General features: G+C 40.2%; 2 protein-coding genes across 10 annotated transcripts in view; one reads left to right on the plus strand and one right to left on the minus strand.

Annotated features, from left to right (window-relative positions):
* REV1 (REV1 DNA directed polymerase) overlaps positions 1-12,004 on the plus strand; it is an 89,502-nt gene extending 77,498 nt beyond the window's left edge. For all 8 annotated transcript variants that reach the window (XM_003805400.4, XM_008970912.4, XM_055107608.2 and 5 more), the window contains 10 exons: positions 1,595-1,767; positions 4,325-4,427; positions 5,975-6,140; positions 6,359-6,555; positions 7,799-8,032; positions 8,656-8,776; positions 9,367-9,584; positions 9,673-9,829; positions 10,122-10,224; positions 11,115-12,004. In XM_003805400.4, the coding sequence (XP_003805448.1) occupies positions 1,595-1,767; positions 4,325-4,427; positions 5,975-6,140; positions 6,359-6,555; positions 7,799-8,032; positions 8,656-8,776; positions 9,367-9,584; positions 9,673-9,829; positions 10,122-10,224; positions 11,115-11,226 (1,584 nt within the window). In that variant the 3' untranslated portion in view covers positions 11,227-12,004. The remainder of the gene's footprint in view (positions 1-1,594; positions 1,768-4,324; positions 4,428-5,974; positions 6,141-6,358; positions 6,556-7,798; positions 8,033-8,655; positions 8,777-9,366; positions 9,585-9,672; positions 9,830-10,121; positions 10,225-11,114) is intronic.
* A 644-nt stretch (positions 12,005-12,648) lies between these two features.
* The window catches only part of EIF5B (eukaryotic translation initiation factor 5B), a 62,193-nt gene continuing 47,607 nt past the window's right edge, over positions 12,649-27,234 (minus strand). Inside the window, exons 15-24 of one of the 2 annotated variants that reach the window (XM_003805399.6) lie at positions 22,625-22,756; positions 22,073-22,255; positions 21,768-21,929; positions 19,353-19,484; positions 18,056-18,187; positions 17,869-17,945; positions 17,571-17,735; positions 15,536-15,674; positions 13,517-13,678; positions 12,649-13,118 (exon numbers count right to left, since the gene is read on the minus strand). In XM_003805399.6, the coding sequence (XP_003805447.3) occupies positions 13,011-13,118; positions 13,517-13,678; positions 15,536-15,674; positions 17,571-17,735; positions 17,869-17,945; positions 18,056-18,187; positions 19,353-19,484; positions 21,768-21,929; positions 22,073-22,255; positions 22,625-22,756 (1,392 nt within the window). In that variant the 3' untranslated portion in view covers positions 12,649-13,010. Of the gene's footprint in view, positions 13,679-15,535; positions 15,675-17,570; positions 17,736-17,868; positions 17,946-18,055; positions 18,188-19,352; positions 19,485-21,767; positions 21,930-22,072; positions 22,256-22,624; positions 22,757-27,234 lie in introns of both variants that reach the window. The other variant, XM_063594773.1, reaches the window with a different exon arrangement.

Below are 27,234 nucleotides of genomic sequence, written 5' to 3' on the forward strand. Positions count from 1 at the left end.
GAGGCCAGTTATTAGAGAACTTGAGATTATAATTATTCTAATTAACAGTGAAAAAATAAAAAAGATGAGAAAAATATTTTTAATGTTGAAATATTTTTTAAGCTGTAGTTAAAATTAAGTTTCAGCAAACCCCTCCTTATGCAAGCTTTTGGAAAGCTGCAGCACAGATGGCTGAGTAGTTTCCATTTTCCTTCAGATTATGGATTTGGATATGTTTTTTTTTTTTTTTTGAGATGGAGTCTCACTTTGTTGCCCAGGGTGGAGTGCAGTGGCGCAGTCTCGGCTCACTGCAACCTCCGTTTCCCAGATTCAAGAGATTCTCCTGCCTCAGCCTCCCAAGTAGCTGGGATTACAGGCACCCGCCACCACGCCCGGCTAATTTTTTGTATTTTTAGTAGAGACGTGGTTTCACCGTGTTGGCCAGGCTGGTCTCAAACTCCTGACCTTGTGATCCGCCTGCCTCAGCCTCCCAAAGTGCTGGGATTACAGATGTGAGCCACTGCGCCCGGCTGGATATGTCTTGAATTTGTATGTACAAACAACACCATATCATAAGGATTTGAAATGTGATGAGCTAATTACCTCTGTGCCTACACTGTGGACCTCAGGAGTTTTGTTTCCTTACGCATGGAGATAGATGATGTTTGGGCTGTAAGCACAGTGTTGGAACACACATTTTATTAGCAGAACTTATTAACATAATTACAAAAGAATTTTCAACAAGTCAGTGATGGCATAGAAAAGAAAGAAAGGGGCCCTATGCGGTGGCTCACACCTGTAATCCCAGCACTTTGGGAGGCCGAGGCAGGCCGATCACCTGAGGTCAGGAGTTGGAGACCAGCCTGGCCAACATGGTGAAACCCCGTCTCTACTAAAAATACAAAAAAATTAGCCAGACATTGTGGCAGGCGCCTGCAATCCTAGCTACTCGGGAGGCTGAAGAAGGAGAATCACTTGAACCTGGGAGGCAGAGGTTGCAGTGAGCCGAGATCATGCTATTGCACTTCAGCCTGGGGGACAAGAATGAGACTGTCTCAAAAAAAAAAAAAATGAAAGAAAGGAAAAATATCTTTTAAAAGTACTCATTACTTTCACTTTGTTGGGAAGGTGGGTATTTGTATTTAATAGTTGAGGGTATACCAAACAGTTTTTGTTGTTGTAGTTTTACTTTTTTGAGACGGAGTCTCCCTCTGTCGCCCAGGCTGGAATGCAGTGGCATGATCTCAGCTCACTGCAACCTCCGTCTCCTGGGTTCAAGCGATTCTCCTACCTCAGCCTCCTGAGTAGCTGCGATTACAGGCACCCGCCACCACGCCAGGCTAATTTTTGCATTTTTAGTAGAGATGAGGTTTCACCACGTTGGCCAGGCTGGTCTCGAACTCCTGACCTCAGACGAATCCACCAGCCTCGGCCTCTCAAAGTGCTGGGATTACAGGTGTGAGCCACCGCGCCTGGCCACGTTTCTTTTTAATAGATGCTGAGCATGATAGTGAGTAACCAACATGTTTAATATTCAAAGTTAAAATACTTGAGAACAATTATTAGGTATATAGGAAAGTGGAATGGAAGTTTCTCCACGTTTGTCTTTCCATAGCCAAAAGAGGCAGAAGCTTTTCTTCTGAGTCTTTCAGAAGAAATTCAAAGAAGACTAGAAGCCACTGGCATGAAGGGTAAACGTCTAACTCTCAAAATCATGGTACGAAAGCCTGGGGCTCCTGTAGAAACTGCAAAATTTGGAGGCCATGGAATTTGTGATAACATTGCCAGGTAAGCTCACCTCAGAAATGATATTGGTAATTATATTTCAGTACAGGTTGTTGTAAGTAATAGAAAATGAAGAAAACCAAGGAGGAGTTTGAATAAAGACCTGTAAACCCGTTAATCTGGTATTCTGTAGAAGCAGGCATCAGCCCAAGGCATTCAGCTTAGGTTAATGCACTTGGTTTCAGCGAGGCCCACACACAGGAGGTTGGTTTGACAGCATTGCTGACCTTGGCAGCCTTTGCTTGGCATCTTTGGGCTGTTAACTTTACTGCATGGACAGAAAGAAAGGGCAAGGCTGCAGACCAAAGGGACTGCTATAGTTTCGGGACTTGGTGAAACTTTTTTCCTGAGGAAAATTTCAATGTAGTTCTTAAAAACAATGATACAGGCCAGGTGTGGTGGCTCATACCTGTAATCCCAGCACTTTGGGAGGCTGAGGCAGCTGGATCACTTGAGGCCAGGAGTTTGAGACCAGCCTGGCCAACATGGTGAAACTCCATTTCCACTAAAAGTACAAAAATTATCCGGACATGGTGGCATTCGCCTGTAGTCCCAGCTACTCAGGAGGCTGGGGCAGGAGGATTGCTTGAACCCAGGAGGCAGAGGTTGCAGTGAGCCGAGATCGCGCCAGTGCACTCCTGCCTGGGCAACAGAGCAACATTCTGTCTCAAAAAAATGATACACAAAGGCAGACTATAGTAGCTAGAAAAATGATGGTGAAGGAGAGCAACTTCATTTACATAGGTGTATAAATTTAATTGGTAAAAAGATGAATGAATCACTGTAATGTCTGAAAACTGGTAAAAGCATTTAAAAACGCTGTTTTTTTTTTGGGGGGGGGGTTGTTTGTTTTGAGACAGAGTCTGGCTCTGTCACCCAGGCCTGAGGGCAGTGGTGCGATCTCGGCTCATTGCAACTTCTACCTCCTGGGTTCAAGCAATCCTCCTGTCTCAGCCTGTTGGGTAGCTGTGATTATGGGGCATGCCACCATGCCCAGCGAATTTTTGTATTTTCAGTAGAGATAGGGTTTCACTATGTTGGCAAGGCTGATCTTGAACTCCTGACTTCAAATGATCCGCCCACCGCAGCCTCCCATAGTGTTGGGATTACAGGCATGAGCCAATGTGCCCGGTCTGAAACACTCGTCTTTTATGTCAGGGCCAACTACTTAATATTAAACTTCATGTAAGATTCGTGACCAATATGAAGATGCATGGTTTTACATGTCATTTTATATTGCACTGTATTTCATCTGTGAAACCAAAATTTTGAGACTTTTGACACTGAAAGCTACTTATAATATGAAGTATAGTTTCATTAAAGATTAGCTCATGCCAACCATACATGGTGCATTCATGTATATGATGATATTGCTAAGTCGTGAGATGACTGCTCTTAAACAGAGAAACTCCCAAGTTACCATGAAAGCAGGAATTATAAATTACAATTAGACAACATAATTTATAAAATACATTTTTTATCTGTTGGTTATCTTGAATTATATTTACCTACCTGTTATGATACACATGTATCTCAAATAGTAAATAGTGGTCATTTATTTACTTAAAAAACTTATTTATGTAGAGACAGGATCTCACTCTGTTGCCCAGGCTGGCCTTGAACAATCCTTTTGCCTTGACCTCCCAGCGTTTTGGGATTACAGGTGTGAGCCACTGTGCCCAGCTTTTAGTGGTTATTTCTATAAGCAGATGAAGTAATGTGATTATCTTCTTAAACATTTCTATGGGAAAATCAAATTCAATTTATAATAATTTTTTCTGGGAATATTTCTTGTTTAAAGGCCTGGAACTTCATTTGTTCATTATACATGGAAAGGATCATCCAAAACACGAAATAACTTTCCTTTGGAAAGAGAACTGGTAGTAATTTGTTAATCTGTTACTGAGTTAGTAATTCTGTTTGCAATGGGACAGCCCGCTCATGCCAGAGAAGCTCAAAAGGCTCTGAAGGAAATGGTGGGTGAGGTCAGCACATCTTTGAGACCTAATAATGCTGATGGACCATTTGGTCCTCCTTCAAGAGTTCTTAAAGATCTAAGAATTGCTTATTGGCTGTACTGTAAACACAATGAAAGGAGAGTCAAGAAACAACATACAGAGAATTTATCTTTCTCTTCTGAAAATTTGCTATACCTCAGCATACATAATCTTGGAACCTAAAACTTCTCTTGGAATCAGGAACATTGTGTTTACCATTCATTTGTGCTTTAGCTGGAAAATATGTATTTATTTGTGCATATGTTAGCTAAAATCTACCTTTTTCTAAATTTCTCAACTTATTTTTAGTTGACCTGAGTGTCCATTACGGTTTTTAACTTAAAGTTCCAGTGTTCCATAATTTTTCTTTCCCCCTTGGTTGCCAATGTAACTAATTTGGTATTTCTGGCTTCCTTGAAGGGAGACTATGGCATTCACTTTTATAATCTTCTCTGTAACTGTTTACAACTTTTCTATAACTCTTTTAAACAGTTCCATACTACTTTAGTACTAGTGAATACATATGGAATGAAGCTTTTGTTTTTTAATTCTATCACTTACAGGACTGTAACTCTTGACCAGGCAACAGATAATGCAAAAATAATTGGAAAGGCGATGCTAAACATGTTTCATACAATGAAACTAAATATATCAGATATGAGAGGGGTAAGTGTATAGTAACATTGTAAATTCTGACTTTGTGTAATGTATCTCTCATTTTTGAGGCTTGCTCTCAAAAGGGTTATTGCTGGTGTATAGGGACTTATATATGTAGGTCTTTAGCTGCTTTGTAATACAAGGAAAAGAGAAACAAAAATTCTTGACTTCCTCCATTTTGACCTCCTTCATTTTAGAATAATTTTCTTAGATTCTTACTGTACTTTTCCAAGGTACCCCTAATTAACCAGGGGCTAATATACATGTCTTCCCTGTTCTTGTTTCCTAGAAGTAGATATGACTGTGAGGAATATGAATACATAAATTTTGTACCTTTAAGTTCCTTTTTAATCAGAAACATACTCTGCTGTCTGCTGTATGATGACCTAGAAGGGAGTGAAACCACAGGCACATCAAGATGCCTTTGAAACAGGCAAGAGGCATCAAAATGTCAAAACCATAGATTTTTGTGTGGGTTTGTTTTTTTTTTGAGACAGTTTTTGCCCTGTTGCCCAGGCTGGAGTGCAATGGCGTTGTATCGGCTCACTGCAACTTCCACCTCCTGGGTTCAAGCAATTCTCCTTCTTCAGCCTCCCGAGTAGCTGGGGGTACAGGCACCCGCTACCACGCCCAGCTAATTTTTTGTATTTTTGGTAGAGATGAGGTTTCACCATGTTGGCCAGGCTGGTTTCAAACTCCTGACCTCAGGTGATCCACCCACCTCAGCCTCTCAAAGTGCTGGGATTACAGGCATGAGCCACTGCGCCTTGCCCCCATCTCTACTAAAAATACAAAAATTAGCCGGGTGTGGTGGTGCATGCCTCATAGTCCCAGCTACTCGGGAGGCTGAGGCAGGAGAATCACTTGAACCCAAGAGGCAGAGCTTGCATGAGCCAAGATCGTGCCACCGCACTCCAGCCTGAGTGACATAGTGAGGCTCTGTCTCAAAAAAAGAAAAAAAAAAAAGAACCTTTGTAGGTTTAGTTTTATGTGTGCATATGTAAGTAAAGGGTTGTTCTGGCTTGATGTGGGCTTTGTTGAAGGATTAGTCACTAAGCCAGCTGTAATTGTGATTTCTCCCTGAAATACTGTTATAATGGCACTTTATGGAGGGGTCTGCAGTGTACCCGCTGTTCATCACTCCCACCAATATTTTTTGAGAAGTATTTCATTTAAAAAAGATAAAAATAGTGAAGTTCCCAAGTAGACTGTCCTCTCTTAATTTTTTTTTATCCTAATTTAAAACCTTAGTTGACGAGAACATCAGTGGAATACAGTATTCCAGTTGTTTGGATTTTCTGATTTTAAAGATCTTTTGGTATATTTTGGGAGAATTGGATACTCTGAAGTTTGAGATGAATGACCACTCACTAGCTAGTTTAGAAATTGTTTTTGTAATAAGTCATATAGAATGCTGTTTGAATACTTTCATTTACCTTTATTCTAGAAACAGGATCTAGGAGATAGTGAAAAGGATTTGCTGAGGATTTTGCTTAGCTGAATTCATATTTTCACTTTAGTTTTCCTAGAAGCATACTCTTTATTCTGGGTTCTAGGTTGGGATTCACGTCAATCAGTTGGTTCCAACTAATCTGAACCCTTCCACATGTCCCAGTCGCCCATCAGTTCAGTCACGCCACTTTCCTAGTGGGTCATACTCTGTCCGTGATGTCTTCCAAGTTCAGAAAGCTAAGAAATCCACCGAAGAGGAGCACAAAGAAGGTTGGTGGTCATCAATGTGGTTCTTTTTTAGGTGCTGCTTATGTCCTTGGAAAGACGGCAGTTGGTTTTAAAATGGACACAGCTTTATGTGATTTTAAAAATTTATATTCTTCATTATGATGAATCAGTAATAAAGTTTTTTTATTTGTAATGGACAGAGGATTAAAGGCCCTGCCCGATGATCTGAAGAGGCTATTTTATATATTTTCTTTTTGTAGTATTTCGGGCTGCTGTGGATCTGGAAATATCATCTGCTTCTAGAACTTGCACTTTCTTGCCACCTTTTCCTGCACATCTGCCGACCAGTCCTGATACTAACAAGGCTGAGTCTTCAGGGAAATGGAATGGTCTACATTCTCCTGTCAGTGTGCAGTCAAGACTTAACCTGAGTATAGAGGTCCCGTCACCTTCCCAGGTACATTTTTATAGTCCTAAATATAAGTACATTTTATACTCCTAAATATAAATACAAAAATACAAGTTTACAAATGAAAATGGCATTTTTATTTCTTCATCCGTTTAACCAAGAAAGGGAGAACGGGCCACTTGTTTGGGTAGATCATGATGTTGGATTCTAAATAAGCAATAATTGGGTTGAGTGAAAGTGCTTTTGCAAAGATTTGCCACTCTTGCAAGTTGTAAAGCATAGCTGAAAGGCAGTCCTCCTGTGGACTGCCATTGTCTGTGACAGTGGTCATCATGCAGACTTACTGTATTCAGCAAGGCAGCTTTGGTGATTAGTGGTGAAGTAGAGGCCTTATGTCGAAGGGTTTTTGCAGTATTTGCAAACAGGTCTCTGGAGATTTGGATGGTTTAATTCAGCTTGTGTGGGCTGTACATGTGATATACTGCTGGCATCCCTTGGTCCTTGAAAGTAAGGTAGCACCTTAAGCTATATTGGGCAAGTTTATTTGTGCCTCTGCTCCCCCTGCATGGAAGGAGGCGGAAGGAGATGTTAAATACTGGCTGCAAAACTAGGGGAAAGGGCAATGCTGATATGCTTGTATGGCGACAGATACCCACAATTAGTTACTCCTGGCAAGATAAGATTGGTCCACCCAGTTGATGGGATTGCATGTTTCCAAAGGGCCAGATGTGGATGCACAGGTAGGCCCTGGCCAAAGGAACAGTGGATTCTGTCCTGTAAATTAAGAGAAAATTCAGCTTCTAGAAACCCTTTCTTCCAGTGTGCTGCTCTCAGAGTAGAATTATTTGTATTTTTGGGCAGTCTCTCATCTGAAAGGTGAACTTTTGACCCAGGACTGTTACCTGTCCAGAATTTTAACATGTGCCTCAGGCCTTCACCCCTCCCCGGGGTGGGATCTAATTTGAGCTTCACCAAGGCTATTCATATCTGTTGGCCCCAATTGCAGGACATTCTGTGAGTATATTTGGACTTACCTGGTCATGTGATAGTGGCTGGTAGTGTATATACACTTCCTTCCAGACTACACATAGTACTTCAGGCTTCAATGACAAAAGGCCAAGACGTTCCAAAAATGTGCTGATTTGGAGGTGGCTTTCCTAGCTTGATGGTCTGTACCTTACATTGATTATCCACAGTATTCAAATTGAAATTTAAAGTGGCGTGTTAACTCCCAAACACCTCATCTCTGAGCATGCTTTAACTTCCTACTCATATGTTTGGCATTTTATAGCTGGATCAGTCTGTTTTAGAAGCACTTCCACCTGATCTCCGGGAACAAGTAGAGCAAGTCTGTGCTGTCCAGCAAGCAGAGTCACATGGCAACAAAAAGAAAGAACCAGTAAATGGCTGTAATACAGGAATTTTGCCACAACCAGTTGGGACAGTCTTGTTGCAAATACCAGAACCTCAAGAATCGAACAGTGACACAGGAATAAATTTAATAGCCCTTCCAGCATTTTCACAGGTAAGTTAAATATGGGAACCCTCTGCTGTAGTTTCAATATTCTCACCCCCCTGCTCCAACTTAGGACCTGTCTCACTTCCCTTTCTCCTCTGTATCTGACACCACATCCACTGGGGAGGGGAGGGGAGGGGAGAGTGGGCTTGTCTCCATCTCCTGCATCTGCAGGATGTAGACACAGAGCAGCCTCCCGCTGAAGCAGCAGGGAAGAGATGGGGGAGGGCATGCTAAGACAGAAACACACTGATCTGGCGCAAACACATCAATGGCCACACTTGAATACAACAGAGCGGAGATGTATAATCCTGCATGGGGGACACTAACAACCTGAGTCCCTGTTTCAATGTTTTGCTTCCCATTTTCTACTAGTGCATTTTGCCCAGGTTCTGCTGTTGTAGTGGGTTTCTTTAAGTTAGTACTCTTAATTCCTTATTCTTGCTCTTAATTCCTTATTCTTGCTCTAACCATTTTGAAGATGTAATCAGCTTTGATATTGGGGAACTGTTAAGAATTCGTACAGATCAGAAAAGTGAGACTTGAAAACAAAGTCTGTTTTGTGAAAAAGAGAAACCAGCTACCATCTACAATTAGTTCAGGTTTGACTTTGACCTCGTCTTTTCCACTAGGTGGACCCTGAGGTATTTGCTGCCCTTCCTGCTGAACTTCAAAGGGAGCTGAAAGCAGCCTATGATCAAAGACAAAGGCAGGGCGAGAACAGCACTCACCAGCAGTCAGCCAGCGCATCTGGTGAGCCTTGGAAGTGGCATGTAACAAAAATGAAGACAAAGAGTAATGGAGTCACTGTTGTCTAATTATTGCAGTATATAATGGGCAAAGTCTAAGCTGTTGCATTAAGAGCTCTTCATATTGGGATAATATCTGAAGTATACAGTATGAGTAAATATCATCATATTTCTAGTTGGATTTGTGTCTGTACTTCCAGGATTTAAACACACCACTTTTTACTTTTTAAAAAGTTGGAATAGGACATTACCACAAATGTCTTAAATACTTGTTCAGCTAGTTGTCCTTTGAGATGAATACATTAAAGGATGTTGGTTCAAAATGCATCACAAACATCAAACCCACATTTAGTACTACCCATCATAGATGAGCAACATGCCAAAGGTCAAATTAGTAAGTGGCAAAGCAAAGAGAGAATTGGAGAGCCTGTACTTTGGGCCATTGCCATTCACTGCCTCTCACTTGGGGCAGGAGGGGAGGTGTAGGCTAGGGAGCCTGTTGTATTTGGGAGGAGAAAAGAGAACCCAATGTACTATCATCCAGACTATCCATACTGTCATTTTGTTGAGGATCTTATATCCATCTTCTCTTAGTGCCAAAGAATCCTTTACTTCATCTAAAGGCAGCAGTGAAAGAAAAGAAAAGAAACAAGAAGAAAAAAACCATCGGTTCACCAAAAAGGATTCAGAGTCCTTTGAATAACAAGCTGCTTAACAGTCCTGCAAAAACTCTGCCAGGGGCCTGTGGCAGTCCCCAGAAGTTAATTGATGGGTTTCTAAAACATGAAGGACCTCCTGCAGAGAAACCCCTGGTAATTCCTTAACTTTGACCTTTATGAGATCTTAATATACCTGGATAATGTGTGAATATAGCAATTTTATCCTTTGTTTTCTTAACAGGAAGAACTCTCTGCTTCTACTTCAGGTGTGCCAGGCCTTTCTAGTTTGCAGTCTGACCCAGCTGGCTGTGTGAGACCTCCAGCACCCAATCTAGCTGGAGCTGTTGAATTCAATGATGTGAAGACCTTGCTCAGAGAATGGATAACTACAATTTCAGGTTGGCTTGGCCTGTGTTAGATGGCCCAAGGCTGAGATGTAGTCGTCTCATGATTTGAGAACATAAACAGACTAAACTATGTAGATTTAACCCATTTCTCTAACTCTGATAAGCTTAAAGCAGCTACCCCCAAATCTTTTAAATTCTGGGACTTGCTTTGAAAAGTAACAAAGCCCATTCCTTTGATAGCTGTTAGCGACATAGTTGTAGAAATGCAGTTTTCCTTTATCCATGCAGATCTCTGACCAGTCAAAAAGACTGGTCCTCATTTGAAGTTTTTCCCCCTTCCTAGATCCAATGGAAGAAGACATTCTCCAAGTTGTGAAATACTGTACTGATCTAATAGAAGAAAAAGATTTGGAAAAACTGGATCTAGTTATAAAATACATGAAAAGGTAGTAATTCATCACTTTTTTTTATCAAATGGGAAAAAATGGCATGTCACAATGGCTGAGGGTGTACTGAGTTGTTTTAAACTTTCTGGGAAACTGTACTCATTAGGGTTAATGAGAAAGTGATATCCTTTATTTTGCCATGTTGACTAAGTAGTAAATAAGGTTCCAAATATGTTGCCCTCAAGGTCTTACATGTGATTAAAAAACCATAGGAAGTGGGCTGGGCACAGTGGCTCACGCCTGTACTTCACTTCGGGAGGCTGGGGTGGGCGGATCGTTTGAGACCAGCCTGGCCAAAATGGCATAACCCCATCTCTACTGAAAAATACAAAAAATAAATAATCTGGGGGGGGGGGTGGTGCCCACCTGTGGTCCCAGTTACTTGGGAGGTGGAGGCTGCAGTGAACCATGATTGCACCACTGCATGGCTCCAGCCTGATTGACAGCTTGTCTCAAAACAAAATAAAAAAAAATTTGAGTGTTCTAGGATTTTATTTTTTTTGAGATGGAGTCTCACTCTGTCGCCCAGGCTGGAGTGCAGTGGCAGGATCTTGGCTTACTGCAGCCTCTGCCTCCTGGGTTCCAGTGACTCTCCTGCCTCAGCCTCCCGGGTAGCTGGGATTATAGGCATGTGCCACCATGCCCACCTAATTTTTCTATTTTTTGTAGAGACGGGGTTTTACCATGTTGGCCAGGCTGGTCTCAAACTCCCGACCTCAGGTGATCCGCCCTCCTCGGCCTCCCAAAGTGCTGGCATTACAGGCATGAGCCACCGCACCTGGCCAGGACTTTTTTTTTTGCCAAAGTCAATTTTTATATATAAAAAGGAATAATTAGTCTTAAGGACCTTTCCTAATTCCTAATGACATTTCTTCTCTCCCCACCTTTAGGCTGATGCAGCAATCGGTGGAATCGGTTTGGAATATGGCATTTGACTTTATTCTTGACAATGTTCAGGTGGTTTTACAACAAACTTATGGAAGCACATTAAAAGTTACATAAATATTACCAGAGAGCCTGATGCTCTCTGATAGCTGTGCCATAAGTGCTTGTGAGGTATTTGCAAACTGCATGATAGTAATGCTCGGAGTTTTTATAATTTTAAATTTCTTTTAAAGCAAGTGTTTTGTACATTTCTTTTCAAAAAGTGCCAAATTTGTCAGTATTGCATGTAAATAATTGTGTTAATTATTTTACTGTAGCATAGATTCTATTTACAAAATGTTTGTTTATAAAGTTTTATGGATTTTTACAGTGAAGTGTTTACAGTTGTTTAATAAAGAACTGTATGTATATTTTGTACAGGCTCCTTTTTGTGAATCCTTAAAAACTCAACTCTAGGAAGCAACTACTGTTTATTATACTAAAAGGCTGAAAAACCTCCAGGCCAGACTGCTAAGCTCTGAAATTCCTGAGAGGTCTCAGACCGGGATTCTACTTGTTCCAAGAAAGGGTAAAGCTTCTAAACCATCTTATTCTTGTCTCCAAGCATGAACACAGGAGCATGTTAAGAAAATCTTTACTACTTCTTCCATGCGGAGAAATCTACATAGTTTGAATTAGAAACACCCTCACAACCACTTGAAGAAAGATTTTTTTCCTGGGAACATTATGTCCCGTAGATCAGAGGTGGTGGTGTCTTTTTGCTTCTACTGGCCATTGAGAAACTTTGATGATAAAAAAGAACAGTATAGATTTTTCAAACGTATATAAAATATTATAAAATATTTTTATGTTATATGTTATGCCATAACTTTAAAATAAAAATAGTTTAAAATTCTATGCTAGTGGATATTTGGAACTTTTTCCTCAAACAAACACCCCCACACTGACTTCAGCAAAACCCTAAAACTAGCTACAGATTACTACTACGAATGAATCATTAAGTTTTGTGTCTGCAACAATTTAGAAGCACTAAGCCCAAATATCAGGAAATGTGTGTATGATGGAATTTTCTAGGACAAAACATCAAGATTAAAACAGATCAAGATTAATGTATAAAAATCTCTACTGTTACCAGGTGCTGGCATACAAGGTAGTGTGATAGTTTAGTTTGTAAGATAATTAATTCTTGTCCTAGGAGGACAACTTGTGGGAGAGAAGCTACACTAATATGGAAGCCTAACAGAGCTTGCTTACTGGTGGATGTCTGTTTTCTTTATTGGTAGTTTGGTTTAGAATTGTGATGATTACAATGGACTCGTGACTACACAAGCAGTAAAAAGCAGCCAGCTGTGCTTTTACACCATGGTTTCACACAAAGCAGATAAATATCAGAATGCCTAATTTTCTATTTTATAAAAGCCCTAAAGGCATATGGCAGAAGAATGCTGGAAAAATCACTGTGGGAAGAATATGCATAAATAAAGAAGTATTTCTTACATCAAAAAAGTCCCAAGAATCACAAAATCTGCAGAAGCTTGGTTAATCAAATACTGCAGTACTGATTTAATCAGTATAAAATCGAAAGAGCTTTAGATCTGTAATAAAAATCCAAATTTGGGGAAGGGCAAACTTTAAAACAGCAGCCAAGTAGAGAAGGGTTGGGGAAGGGAGAGGTGAGTGAACAGGCACATTGGAACTGTGGGGACATGTAACTGACCACTGTCAAACCAGTGTAAGTTTCTTGGTTTCTCATGGAAAACATTTTATACACCTATTTTTCTTCCTTCCATACTTAAGTCCATCAGTGTCCAAATACGTCTGTTCCATTTTTTGTCTGATTTTTGTTGGGATATTACAACACAGTATTGCATTTACTCCAGTTCCTGCTCCATGTGAAAAAATTAGATGATTTCAAATACTTTCTTCAGCTCCACAATAAGCTGCCAGTCACTCTTCTGCATTTCATCTCTGAACCAGTCTTTGAGTGCATCAATGGACTGCCGGCTGATCTGCAATGCCCGAGGCACAAACAGGGTAAACAGAACATAACAAACGTGCCAAAGAAAGCTGTGGCCCCAGATGCCCGCTCTCACTGTACTAAAAAGCTTAAGCAGAAATAAAAAACAGGGCTTGCCTGCCTAAGGGAGTAGAATTCCAAAATCACATCTGGTTTGCATGTCAGGCACAAGGGGACCTAAAAGTCCTAGCTTTCTCTGTTGGTGCTGCTTTCCTGATAGAGCAACTTCCTCAACAGACAAGGCCCAGCTAGAGGTCAAGCCCTAATGGGGGATCCAGTCCCATCAGATTCTACAATCAAACTGAAGCCCAAGGGGCTACTAGGTACAGGTGACCCAAGAAGAGTGATTCCCTGTTGCTTAAAGTGTGCCACTTTTGCTGAAATACTTACCTTACTAACAAGAATGTCTGTAGCTTCAAAATGTCTTCCAAACATTTTGGGTGACTCACCAGGGATAGGTTCTATTTTTACACAGACTTCTTGTCCTTTTTTTGCAACATCCACTTGTTTATGGTTTATTTCAATACTTGTTACTATTCCGATGTCAACAAACTATAAAATAAGAACAAATTAAAATGCATGCAGAAGAATTCATGCCAATCACAGGCGCCATGGCTGGATAGCTGAAGTAAGAACTAGAGCAAAAGCCTGTTTTAAAAGTCATGGCAGTGCAATCCTTTCGTCACTTAAGGTCTCATGGTGTAACATTTTGGTAAACTAGGCTGGCACCACCAACACCCTATTCCCTTCATGATGGTTGTAAGAATGACAGGAGATAATGTGCTTTGCAAAACATTCCAAGTGCCCTGTTGACCCAATGTCATTTCCTATTTTTGCTCTACCATTTCACGTGACAGGTGCCGTAATAGGAGGGATCAGCAGGCACAAAGGGTGTGAGTCAGGAATGAGCTTGAAGTGGCTGATGGGAATGAAGTCAGAGTGAGGACCAATCCTGAAATTTTAAGAATGACGGCCTGTGAGCAGATGAGTGATGTGATCTCAGAGTTTGGGGCAAAAAACCCTGACTCCTCTGTGGAGAAAAAGATTCAGGAGAGTAAGAGTGAAAACACGGAGAGCTCTGGTTGGTTTAGGAGGCCAAAGCCACATAGAAAGTAACACAAATAAATGTCCAGGCTTAGTCCACTGAAATGGTAGAAAAGCAATGACAACTTCTAAGTGCCATTGCCCATTACAAGAACCAGGTTTGGGCCAGGGAAAGTACTAGATGAGGCTGGAACATCTCAACCAGAAAGGAAGATGATGCTCAGACTGCTGTGTGTCAAGGATACAGGAGCCAGTTGAGCTCCTACTGACCACACTAGAAAATCTGAGTATCAAAAGAATAAAGGTAATGGATTATATTTAAAAAAAAAAAACCCACTGAGTCTATGACTCAATAAAAAGGTCAGTGGGAAGAGGTTCTTTGTAAGAAATGGGGGGACAGGTATATCCACAATTTTGCAACCATCTACGTAATAGTTGACTTAGGCAACGCTTGCCAGTGGGTACTAAAGGCACTGGGATAAAGGCTGTTGAGAAACAGGATATCCATTAGGAACTCCAGGTACCAGACAGATTACAGAGTAATTACAAAGGGGCAAGTTTCTAATGGAGATGGTTGGCGTCTAGCACTTTCCCCAGGAAATCAGAGCATCAGCAGCGGTCAGACAGGCTGGGTCATGCAAGAGGCAGGCACACAGGGAAACTGCATGAGTGTCTTTCCAGTAATTCTAACCTGTGTCTAGTTGGGAGGGAGAGAAACAGATAAATCCAAATGGAGGAGGAATTTGCAAAACAACAGGGACACTTCAAAAAGAATGGAGGACTGTTCTTGACTGAGGCTCAGCCACAAAACAAGCCCCAGTGCAATGCAGCTTGCAGGGCACTGGGCCAGACTGGTGGGGAGAGTTACCAAAACATCTTTGGAATAACTGGTGAAATAATGTTGAGGGCTGCAAATTATAGGATATTGTTGAAATATTATTAATTTTTCTTAGGTATGCTGACAGAAAGGGAAGGTAAACATGAGTGTTCATTATACTAGTTTTTAAACTTTTCCACAGGCTTGAAACCTTTCAAAATAAAATAAAAGGCAATAATGTAAAGTGCCTTGGAGCCCCAATTAACTGAAGCACTGAGATCAGCACTGAGTCAACACTGACTATGGAGCACTGATATTTACCAATACTGAAGCACAACAGAAGGTGACAGGCTCTGCTTGTTTTAAAGTTACCACATTTTCTTCCTACTGAGGTAAAAACACTGAAACATTTGTTAAGAAGGTGGAGACCACACTAAATACACAGCACAGTACTGTGAACTACAGGCACAAAGCTGTGTTGGTACGACTCTTGGACACTCATTTAGTGCTTTAAGAAATGACCCACAGAATGTACAACTAGAACTTACATTTTTGCTTGGGACACACATGGGTGTCCCCTGTTTCACCTGACCTGCTTCCACCGTCACCCCCATCACTATCGGATCTCGAGAATTAAAAATGTACTGAGGGAGGATTTTTATCTTGCAGGGAAATACTGCTATGTGCCTGAAAGGAAAAAAGAAAAGAATTTTAAGCTTACAGAATCACTTAAACATAAAAAGAAAAACTGCAGCTGAACATCAGGCTTCTCCCATTAGAGGAAAGCAGCTTTCCCCAGCGGCCACAGGAGAGGGGCAGGCAGGGTGCTGCAGCCCAGGGCCACCCCATGCCCAGGGCGCTTCTTCCTTGTTCTTAACCTCCTCCTCCCCATTCTGTTGCTTCCCAAGTCTGCTTTCTTCTCTTTTAAAGCCCTACCTCCAAAAGAAGCTGCATCACAGGAGCATTCTGTTCCTAGTCTAGGAGCATTCTGTTCCTAGTCTAAAACACTGAGCTTGGCTGCTGAAGATGTCAGCCACAGTCTGGGGCTTAGAACCTAGGCAGTACCTGGTGACAGGCAGGTCTTCGTTTGGCACATATGTAGGCTACTGGGGGATCACATAGGCATCAGACCATATTATCACCCTCCTTTTCTCCACCACGTTCTCAAACCATTGATCCAAAAGGCTCACTACATAATTACCCTGCTTATTGAGCACACGCTTAAAATGCTTTAAAAGTTTCCAGCAGTCTTGTTAAGTAGAATTCTTCTCACTTCAGGTTTCATGATCTAAAGTGAGCATATACCAGTCTAAATCCTAATATTTGCTAGTAAGCTCCACTTAAAAATGTATCCCAAACTACGCCATCACTCCTATCATCACTGTGGTCTGAATCACCTAGACCTCTTGCTTGGACTATGGGAGCCTCCTGACAGGCTCTTGCCACTGACTTCCTAACAACCCAAGATCCACATAACAACCCAGTTAACCAGTCTGATTGTGAACACACAGCCTTGGCAATGGCTTCTTGCAAAACTCAGAGAAGCTCAATCCTTCCCATGGCCTGTAAGATCCTTGACGATACAGGTCCTGCCACCCTCTCTGACCTCATTTATCACTGTCCCTTCTGGTCACTCTGCCTCGCACTGCTGTTCTCTCTGGACACTCCCCATGTGCCTGTGTGGCTTACTCTGTCTGAAGAGGTGAGATGCCTTCCCAAACCACATCATTAATCACAGTCCCTCCTCTCCTTATCTAGGCCCTTCCCTGCTTTATTTGGTTTTTCAGCACTTCTCAACATGTGTCAATTGTCCTGCAATAAGAGCATGTCCCAGACCAGGCACAGTGGCTTACACCTATAATCCCAGCACTTTGGGAGGCAGAGGCAGGTGGATCACTTGAGCTCAGGAGTTCAAGACCAGCCTGGCCAACATGGCGAAACCCTCTCTCTACCAAAAATACAAAAAATTAGCCAGGCATAGTGGTGCGAGCCTGTAGTCTCAACTACTCGGGAGGCCAAGGTGGGAGGATCACTTGAGCCCAGTAGGCAGAGGTTGGGGTGACCCATGATCATGCCACTGTACTGCAGCATGGGTGACAGAACGAGACCCTGTCTCAAAGGGAAAGGAGGAGGGAGGCTGGCCTGGTTCTCTGCTGATGCCTCCCTCCTCTACCACTGCAGCAATGTAGGTACTGTGAGTGCTTGAGTGAAAGTTTGGTACAGGAATGGACTTCTCTCCCACAGAATCTCTTATTTCCCAGTTTTCCTCACTCAAGTTTTGTTACTTCCAATCTATATAATCCCAGATGAGCAAGATAAAGTCCCTACATTTAATAACTACGAACCCATTAACAAGACCCAAGTCTGCCAAGATTATTAAACTGAAGTCACAGACAAGACTTGTTTGCATACTGCTGGAATGTCCCCAGTATGTTGGGTTTCTGGTTTGTAACACACCATTTCAGGATGCAGCCTCTGGTAGATGAGTAAATGCCATGATTTTGCTGTTTACAGCCCTTTCTGGAATTCAGTAATTCTCAATCATGTTCATTAACAAAGACTCAAATAAAAACAGTAACTTACTTAAATTCTTCTTGTTTCTGTTTCTTGTAGTCTTGTCTATATTTTGTAAAGGCATCAAATAAATGATAAATAATTTCTGCACTAAAAATTCTAACTCCTAAACTATCAGCCATTTCTTGTGCATCTCGTTCAATTCTCACATCGAAGGCCAAAATTACTGCATACCTAAAAGGTTAAAACACATCAAAGACCATTCAGTGAAAAACAGAGTATGTCACAGAGGACAGTTTTTTAAGATAGGACAGTTTTAAGATAGCTACGTAACATGAAAGCCTTCATAGCAAGAGAAATTACTTACTGAGGGTCATGTTCCAACATCACTGAAGCCTTCATAACATCTTTTTTATGCACTGGGCCAATGTTAATTCCTGCATACTGAAAAAATGGGAGTTTCCATGTTTATCCGTATGTATCAGGTAATGGCGATGGCACCAAAAACCACGACCAACCACCATTCACTTGTGGAGCGAGGTGTAGTTACTTACGGGCACTTCTGATGTTTTCAGAAATTCCAGTAGAGCTTCCAAAGAACCCAGTGTAGATGCCTGGACATAGACTCCTTTTTCTTCTAATTTGATAGCATTTAGTGTCTGCTTTAACTCATGGATCAATTCATCCTTGAAAAGAAATCAGATTTGATAAGGTTGTCAACACACCTCTATCCTCAGCAGTCTAGAATTAAATTGTGTTTCTCTCTTTGGTTAAGTACTCATCTGCAAATATGAAACTAAGGCTTAGATAGAGCAAGGCATCACAGAACCTGTGCTGGAATGAAGGAGGAGATTTGGGGGCCATACCCTAACTGTATTTCGCTTCACCTTTGTCTTAGGTTTACTAACTTTGAAATATGTTTAATCTCCGCTCCACTTGGCAAATACAGTAGATGGGTGGGCAGAATTAAACAGTAGAGAAGAAAAATTTTTTTAAAGTTAAAAAAGCACCACATAAACATAATGTGTTATGATAGCCCAAAAGTTCAGCTTGACTGTGTTAACTAGGAAATACCATAATCTCATGATCTCAGCAGCTCCTTCCTCCATCACTGCTTGTCGGGAAATGGAAGAAGAGATTTTTAACCAGAAATAAGTAAAACAAGTTTATCAATGCCACTGAAGAGACTTAAGTCCACTCCATACTCAGGACTGAGTGAAGAGACAGGCCTGCCCTATTCTCTCACTGGCCCTAAGATAGCTTATTCCCAACAGCATGACTTGATGCTGCCTAAATAATAAACACGGCCCCAGGACACAAGAGCCATGTGCTGGGAACAGTTGTATTTTCTCTTTGGCAAATGAACAAACTATGGCTCAAAGTCCACTTTTATGAAACTACAATGGACATGGGCCAAAAATAATATACAATTTCTAGCTTTTTTTTTTTTTAGACAGGGTCCTGCTGTCACCCAGGTTGGAGTGCAGTGGCACGATCTTGGCTCACTGCAGCCTCTGCCTCCCAGGTTCAAGTGATTCTCCTGCCTCAGCCTCCCAAGTAGCTGGGACTACAGGTGTGCATTCACCATGCCCAGCTGACTTCTAGCTTTTGACTCATTTTTTTATTTGAATAAAATGCATTATTTTTATAATTCTAGTACATATAAAAATTATACCAATTTCTATGTACAAACTGAAGTAATTCAAAAGCATCAAGTTTGCTAAGAGGCCAAGAAATGGCAGGCTTCACAAAGACAAAGCCAGTTTTGGTCACCATCCCTAGCATGTGCAATGCTGACACATGCCAGAACTCAAATAGCTTTTAAGGAAAAAAAATTTTAAATGAACTTACTTTAAGAACAGGGATTTCATCTTCTTTATAAGCCACAAGGAGGGGTAAACCAGCCAATGTTTTCTCCAGGTCTTTTCCAAGAATCTTTACCCCCTGAGCTGCTTCTACTTCTTTATGCTTTTCATACTGGTTCTACAGAGATAAAAACATTTGTTACCAAATGTACTTTAAAAGTGGTTAGCAGTAGGAGATGATATAAAGAGAATCTCATCATGATATTAGAGAGAGGTTTCTTAAACGAGGCACAAAAAGCAATAATCGCAAGACTGATAAATTTAACATTAAAATTAAATATTTCCATTTCTCAAAATACCACAGGAAAAAAAAAGTCACAAGAGTAGAAGATATTGCAAAACACACCAACTAACAAACCGGTATCCTGAATATATAAGCGCATATAAATCTGTAAGAAAGATAATGCAGAAGAAAAATGTACATCTCACGAAGGAGGAAATAAATGGCCAATAAACATTTTTAAATGACCAACCAGTTAACAATTAGGCAAATGCACACTGAAACGGCAATGAGCTACACACTTAGCAGAATGGCAAAAAAAATTTAAAATCTAACATCCAAGAACTGATGAAGATGTAAAACAATGAAACTAAAATACTGCAGTTGAGAATATAATTTGTTACACCCACTGTAGACAAGTGTGGCCTTCACTCCTAGGTATACATACCCTGGGAAACTGGCACAAACACATCAAGAGATATACACAAAAGTTCACAGCAGCAGCATTATTAGTAACAACAAAAATCAAAAACTGGGCCGGGTGCGGTGGCTCACTTAGGGAGGCTGAGGTCAGGAGTTCGAGACTAGCCTGGACAACACGGCAAAACCCCACCTCTACTAAAAATACAAAAATTAGCCGGGTGTGGTGGCGTGCACCTGTAATCCCAGCCTGGATGACAGACTGAGACTCCATCTCAAAATAAAATAAAATAAAATAAACATAAAAAACTGGAGATCACCTACATTTCCCATCAACAGAACAGATAGATATGTTGTGATATAGTCACACAATGGAATAGAAATCTTAAAATTATATACTTTTTTTTTTTCACTAAAGGAAGCCAGATATAGGCCAGGCATGGTGGCTCATGCCTATAATCCCAGCACTTTGGGGAGATCAAGGTGGGTGGATTGCTTGAGCCCAGGAGTTCAAGACCAGCCTGGGCAACATGACAAAGTCCCATCTGTAAACAAATTAGCCAGGTGTGGTGGTGCGTACCTATAGTCCCAACTATTCAGGAGGCTGAGTGAGGTGGGAGGATCACCTGAACCCCGGGGAGGTTGAGGCTGCAGTGAACTGTGACTGCACCACTGCATTCCAGCCTGGGTGACAGTGAGAGCCTATCACCAAAAAAAAAAAAAAAAAAAAAAAAAAAAGAGCCAGCTATAAAAGTACACACTGAGAATAACTCCATTTCTACATAAAGTCTACAGACACTTCTAAGGGAAGTACTCTTAGACACAAAAACAAAGCAAAGCAAGGATATTTGTTACTGTCATAAAATGCAACCATGGTTAACTCTATGAAAGGTCAGGGGGTAGGAGGGGAAGGCGGGGGAGTTGATCAGGAAGAAGCACACAGGAAGCTTCTGGGTGCCAGCAGCGTTCTGATTCTCCATCTGGTTGCTTCCCAAAAATGTGTTAAACTTTTCTTTTATGTTTTGTGTACTTTTCAGGAGCAATGTTTTATTTCACAATTAAAAATGTTAAAAAACTACAGCTGACCCTTGAACAAAATGGGCTTGAACTGCAAATGTCCACTTATACTCAGATTTTCTTCTGCCTCTGCCACCAAACACAGCAAGGCCTACCCCTCTCCTTCTTCCCTCTCAGCTTACTCAACATGAAGATGAGAATGAGGACCATTATGATGATCCACTTCCACTTAACCAATAGTAAATCTATTTTCCTTATGATTTTCTTAATCACGTTTTCTTTTCTCTAGCTTGTTTTACTGTAAGAATGCAGTATGTAATATATAAAACATACAAAACATGTTAGTTGACTGTTTATGTGATTGGTAAGGCTTCTGGTCAATGGTAGGCTATTAGGAGTTAAGTTTTTGGGGAGTCAAAAAATATATGTGGATTTTCAACTGGCCAGGGAGTCAGTGCCCCAGCCCTCATGTTGTTCAAGAGTCAACTGTAGTTAGCAGTGTAGAACCAAAACAGTGTAGTTTAGAATCTGGCAAAGGCCCAGTCTAGTAAGCAGGTACTTTCACACATCTCTACTCTGACAGACAGGCCTTCCTGTATGATGACATCTAAAATAAAAGGGAGAGCGAGGGATGTATGTGTTCTGTATTAAGTCAAACAGCTTTCAAAGTGAGGAAACCATCTCAGCAGAACTTCTAAACACTGTACAAGTCCCCACGTGTCAACGCTTCCCACCTCAGCGTACCTTCACTCGTAATTCCTTCATAGGAGGAGGTAACAGGAGGCCTCGAATCTGAGTTACAATGGGCCCTTCTACTCCAGGAACAATGATTGTATCTCCTTCCTTCAAACGCCCATTGATCAAGATGACATCTATAGTGGTGCCCATCCCCGGGAGAGCTTTAACCTAAAAGGCATTAATGCAAAGAGAAAGACATACATACAATGCACCATGTTCATTAAATCTAAAAGCAGTAAATATCCTCCACTCAAGGAACTTGCTATTTTTTTTTAAAAAAAAAAACAATAAACTGAAAAGTTGATCATTACCTCCATCACCTGTGCTCTCAGCTCTTCACAGTGTGCAAGTCTCTTGCTCAACATGGTCTGAGTTAACTCTACAAGAAGGTAGATCAGACTTCCCATGCCATCACCAGTATGTGCAGAGGTAGGTACCAAAGACACAAAAGTGCGGGGATCTTTATTCTCATAAAACAAAGCAGCATTCAAACCCTAGGAGCAAAAATCATCCAAAATGCCAGGCTGTAAAGAAAACGTATCTGGAATAGGTGTGACTAACTAGAAGCCGGATGAGCAAATGGCTCATCATTTTGAAACTCCTCATAAACACTAAAAATGATCATGTATATCCTATAAGCATTAACTGTATTATAGCAAAGTAGTTCTAAGTCAACTCAGTTTTCTAAATTAAAGTATTCAGACTGCAAAGAAAAAGTAGAAAAGGGAAGAAGAATTTAAAAAAAGTAATTGCTGTCAACAGAGGAAAAGAACCAGTATTAATGGAAATGCTGACTTCATTATAAAGATAATATAATACATATTCTGAGATAGGCTCTTCAGAAAGAAGGAAGGCCTTCTTACCTGCTGTGCAAATTCTACAATAATAGCCTTTGCTCGCTCCTCAAATTCATCTTTTGTATTCTTTTTCTGCTTCTTTAAAGTAGCAGCCACATCAGAGTCAGGACTCTTTTTCCAATCATATAACCTATCAATCTGAAAAAGTTTTTTCATGAGAAAGATCTCTAAAAAATTCAGAACATTCAAGAACTGTATTAATAGCTCCAGAAAATTCCTCATGTATGTCTCATATATACAGAACAGTGTGACTTACTTACTCATACACTTTACTGTACCAAAAGCTCCTTTCAGACTGCTTATCGGCACCTGCTCTTAAATTAGAAACTGCTGTGGTGCCATGCTGCCCCTGTCAGCCTCCATGAGTTCCTAAGTGGCTGCCATTTGTTTGCAAAAGATAATATCCTAGAATTATCCTAAGACTATTAATGTATATTGTTGGAATTCCAAAACAGTTTTTGTAACAAATCAATCAATCCCAGCAAGTACCATCACTATAAAATTATATACCAAAAAATTAAAAAATATATATTTTCTAAGGGAACAGCCTATTTTAATTATTTTATTGCTCAAATTAGGATTAAATCTGTTTTGTTAATGACAGAATCTATTTTCCCTCACTTTTCAACATGAGAGATAAATGAGCATAGAAGAAATGAAAAATACTTGCTAGCCAAACAAACAATCAAAAGCATAATCTGTCTGGGGACTGAGTCTAGGGTGACAAAATAAAGAATCAGACGAATCTGAATGCTACTAAGGAGACAAATCAGTAGGAAATGACGAAGATGTTAAAATTAGCATATGAGGTCCTTAGAATATTTATAAACATGCTCAACACCTTTAAAGGAAAAGCCTGAAGCTTGTAAAGCTAAATAATAAAAACATGTCTAACTAGTAATTAGAAATTAACACTTTTAAATGCTTATATTAGAAAAGAATATCAATAAAACCAAAAGCTAATTCTTTGAAATAATCCAATTCCTGCACATTCTTTCAGAAAACAGAGGAGGAAACACTTCTCAACTCGTCTTAGGAGGCCAACATTACTCTGATATGAAAACCAGATAAAAGACATTACAAGAAAACTACATACTCATATCACTCATGAACATAGACACAAAACAACAATGAAACATTACAAATCAAATCTAGCAATATATCAAAAGGATAACAAATGACAACCAACTAGGGTTTATTTTAATAATGTAAAGTTGGTTTAACATTCTAAAAATTCAACAGTAATTATGTTGTTAACAGAACGAAGGAGAAAATCCACATGAACATCTCTACATATGCAGGAAAAGAATTTGACACAATCAACAACCATTCATGATTAAAGAAATAAAAACACAAAGCACTCTAAACCACCTAGAATAGAAGGAAACTTCCTCAAACTTAATAAAGGGCATTGACAAAAAAAACCAAAAAAACAAAAACCCTGCAGCTGACATCATACTTAAGGGTGAAAGACTGAGCACTTTCCCTTAATATCAGGAATAAGGAAAGGATGATGTCTACTGTCATTCCTTCTATTCAACATTATTTAGAAGGTCTAGTTAGTACAATAAAGAAGAAAAAGATGTAGAAAGCATATAGGTAAGGGGAAACAAACATAACTGCATTTATAAGCAGATAACATAACAACATACTTAGAAAAACTCACATTATTTACAAAAGAAGATACTAGGCCTAATCAAGGTCACAAGATACAAACTGAGTGTAAATGTGATAAACAGCTGGAAATTTAAAAAGTTTTCATGCTATTTACAATAGCATTAAACCATGAAATACTTAGGGATAAATTCAGAAAAATATGTCCAACATGTGGACAATAAAACTACAAAATATTGCCAAGAGAAAGTAAAGAAGGCCTGGCCAGGCATGGTGGCTCACGTCTTAAATCTTAGCACTTTGGGAGGCTAACGTGGGCAGATTGCTTCAGCCCAGGTGTTCGAGACCAGCCTGGGTAACACAGACCTCGTCTCTATTTAAAAAAATAAATAAAATGAAAAATAATTTTTAAAAATGGTAAAGAGGACTAAGTAAATGTACAGAGATACCATGCTCACTGATCAAAAAAGATGCAATATTGCTAAAAGAGCCAATTCTCTCAAAATTTATCTACAGATTGAAACGCAATCCCAATCAAAATCCTAAAAGGCTTTTTGTGGAAACGAACAAGCTGACTGAAAACTTTATATTGAAATCCAAGGACCTAAAATAGCCAAAACAATATAAAGAAAACTAAGTTGAAGGATTTACCACTACCAGCTTTCAAAACTTTACTATGAAGCTATAATGAGACAGGGTAGTAGTGGCATAGGAAAGTATATAGAGCAATGGAACAAAAGATAAATTCTAGGAACAGACATATATGGTCAATTAATTATTGACAAAGATTCCAAACTAATTCCATGGGGAAAAAAATAATTTTTTCAGCAAAGAGTCTTTAAATAACAAAATATTTCTATGGAAAAAAAGTAAACCCTGACCTCACGCTATATAAAAAAAAGATCACTGATCTCAATGTAAAAAAAGCTCCAACTATTAAACATCTGGAAACACCGGAGAAAAATTTAATGAACTTGGGATAGGAAAAGATTACTTACATAGAACACAAATCGTAAAAAAATTAATTGGGGCCAGGCACGGTGGCTCATGCCTGAAATCCCAGGGCTTTGGGAGGCCAAGGCTGGCGGATCACTTGATGTCAGGAGCTCAAGACCAGCCTGACCAACATGGTGAAACCCCGTCTCTACTAAAAATACAAATCAGCCAGGTGTGGTGGCATGTACCTGTAATTCCAGCTACTTGGGAGGCTGAGGAACAAGAATCACTTAAACCCAGGAGGTAGAGCTGCAGTGAGCTGAGATAATGCCACTGTACTCCAGCCTGGGTGACAGAGCAAGGCCCTGTCCCAAAAATAAATAAAATATAAAAATTAGTTGGATTTCACCAAAATCAGAAATTTCTTCTCTTCAAAACACACTATTAAGAAAAGGAGGCTGGGCGTGGTGGCTCACGCCTGTAATCCCAGCACTTTGGGTGGCCAAAGCGGTGGATCACTTGAGGCCAGGAGTTTGAGACCAGCCTGGCCATCTTTACTAAAACACACACACACACCGCCCCCCCGCCCCCCAAAAAAAACCAACCCTAACCGGGTGTGGTGGTGCATGCCTGTAATCCCAGCTACCTGTGGCTTAGGCACAAGAATCGCTTGAGCCTGGGAGGCGGACGTTGTAGTTAACCAAGAGTGCGCCACACTGCACTCCAGCCTGGGCAACAGCAAGAGACGGTCTCCAAAAAAAAAAAAAAAACACACACACACACATAGCAAGAGACAGTCTCCAACACACACACACACACACACATGCAAAACAAAGAAAATGAAAAACCAAGTCCCAGACCATAAGAATACATCAGCAGTACATACAAGTGAAAAAGGAATTATATACATAGAACCAGAAGTATAAAGAACTCTTAAAACTCAACAATAAAACAATCTAATAAAGAACAAAGGATTTTGAACATATTTTTCAAAGAAACAGATATGGTCATCTCTCTAAGCATAAGTACATGAAAAGATGCATAAAGCCATTAGTCACTGTGGAAACAAACTAGACCACAATAATTTTGCACTCAACTACACACCTACTAGAATGCTGGAGGTAGGGCGAGTATTCGCAAAGATATGCAGGAACTAGAATTCTCAACAGATAAATGGATAAAGTGCAGTATTATTCAGATAATGGACTACTATTCAAAAATAAAAAGGAAAAACCCTTTATACATGTAATGACAACATGAATAAAGCATAATAACATGAGTAACAAAAAATGCCAAACTTAAAAAATTACATACTATATGATTCCATTTATATGAAATCATAAAACAGGCAAAACTAGTCCATATGACACAGAAAGATCAATACTAGCTTGAGTTTAGGGAGGGCAGCAGAATGACTGCAAAGTAACATGAGAGAACTTTTCTGGAAATATGGAGATGGTCTATGTTCTGAATGACAGTGGTTGTAAATTTGTCAAAACAAATTAAAATAAACACTTAGCATGGGGTGCATTTTCTTATACATGCGTAACTCACAGATACTGCAGGTTTGGTTTCAGACAACTGCAGTAAAGCTAATACTACAATAAAGCAAGCCACACAATTTTTGGGGTTTCCTAGTAGTGCTTCTAAAAGAGATGCTTATACTATATTGTAGTCTATTAAGTGTGTGATAGCATTATATCTTCTTAAAAAAAGCAATGTATACACCTTAATTTTAAAATATTGCTAAAAATGCTAACGAACACCTGATTCTTCAACAAGTCATAATCTTTTTGCTGGTAGAGGGTCTTGCCTCGATGTTGATGGCTACTGACTCATCAGGATGGTAGCTGATAAAGGCTGGGGTGGCTGTAGCAATTTCTTAAAAGAGACAGCAAAGAAGTCTGTCCCATCAATTAACTGATTCTTCCTTTTATGAAAGATTCATTGGCTGGGCGCAGTGGCTCACGCCTGTAATCCCAGCACTTTGGCAGGCCGAGGCAGGCAGATCACCTGAGCTCGGAAGTTCAAGACCAGCCTGACCAACATGGAGAAACCCCATCTCT

This window comes from Pan paniscus, chromosome 12 (genome assembly GCF_029289425.2).
Source record: "Pan paniscus chromosome 12, NHGRI_mPanPan1-v2.0_pri, whole genome shotgun sequence".
Taxonomy (NCBI): domain Eukaryota; kingdom Metazoa; phylum Chordata; class Mammalia; order Primates; family Hominidae; genus Pan; species Pan paniscus.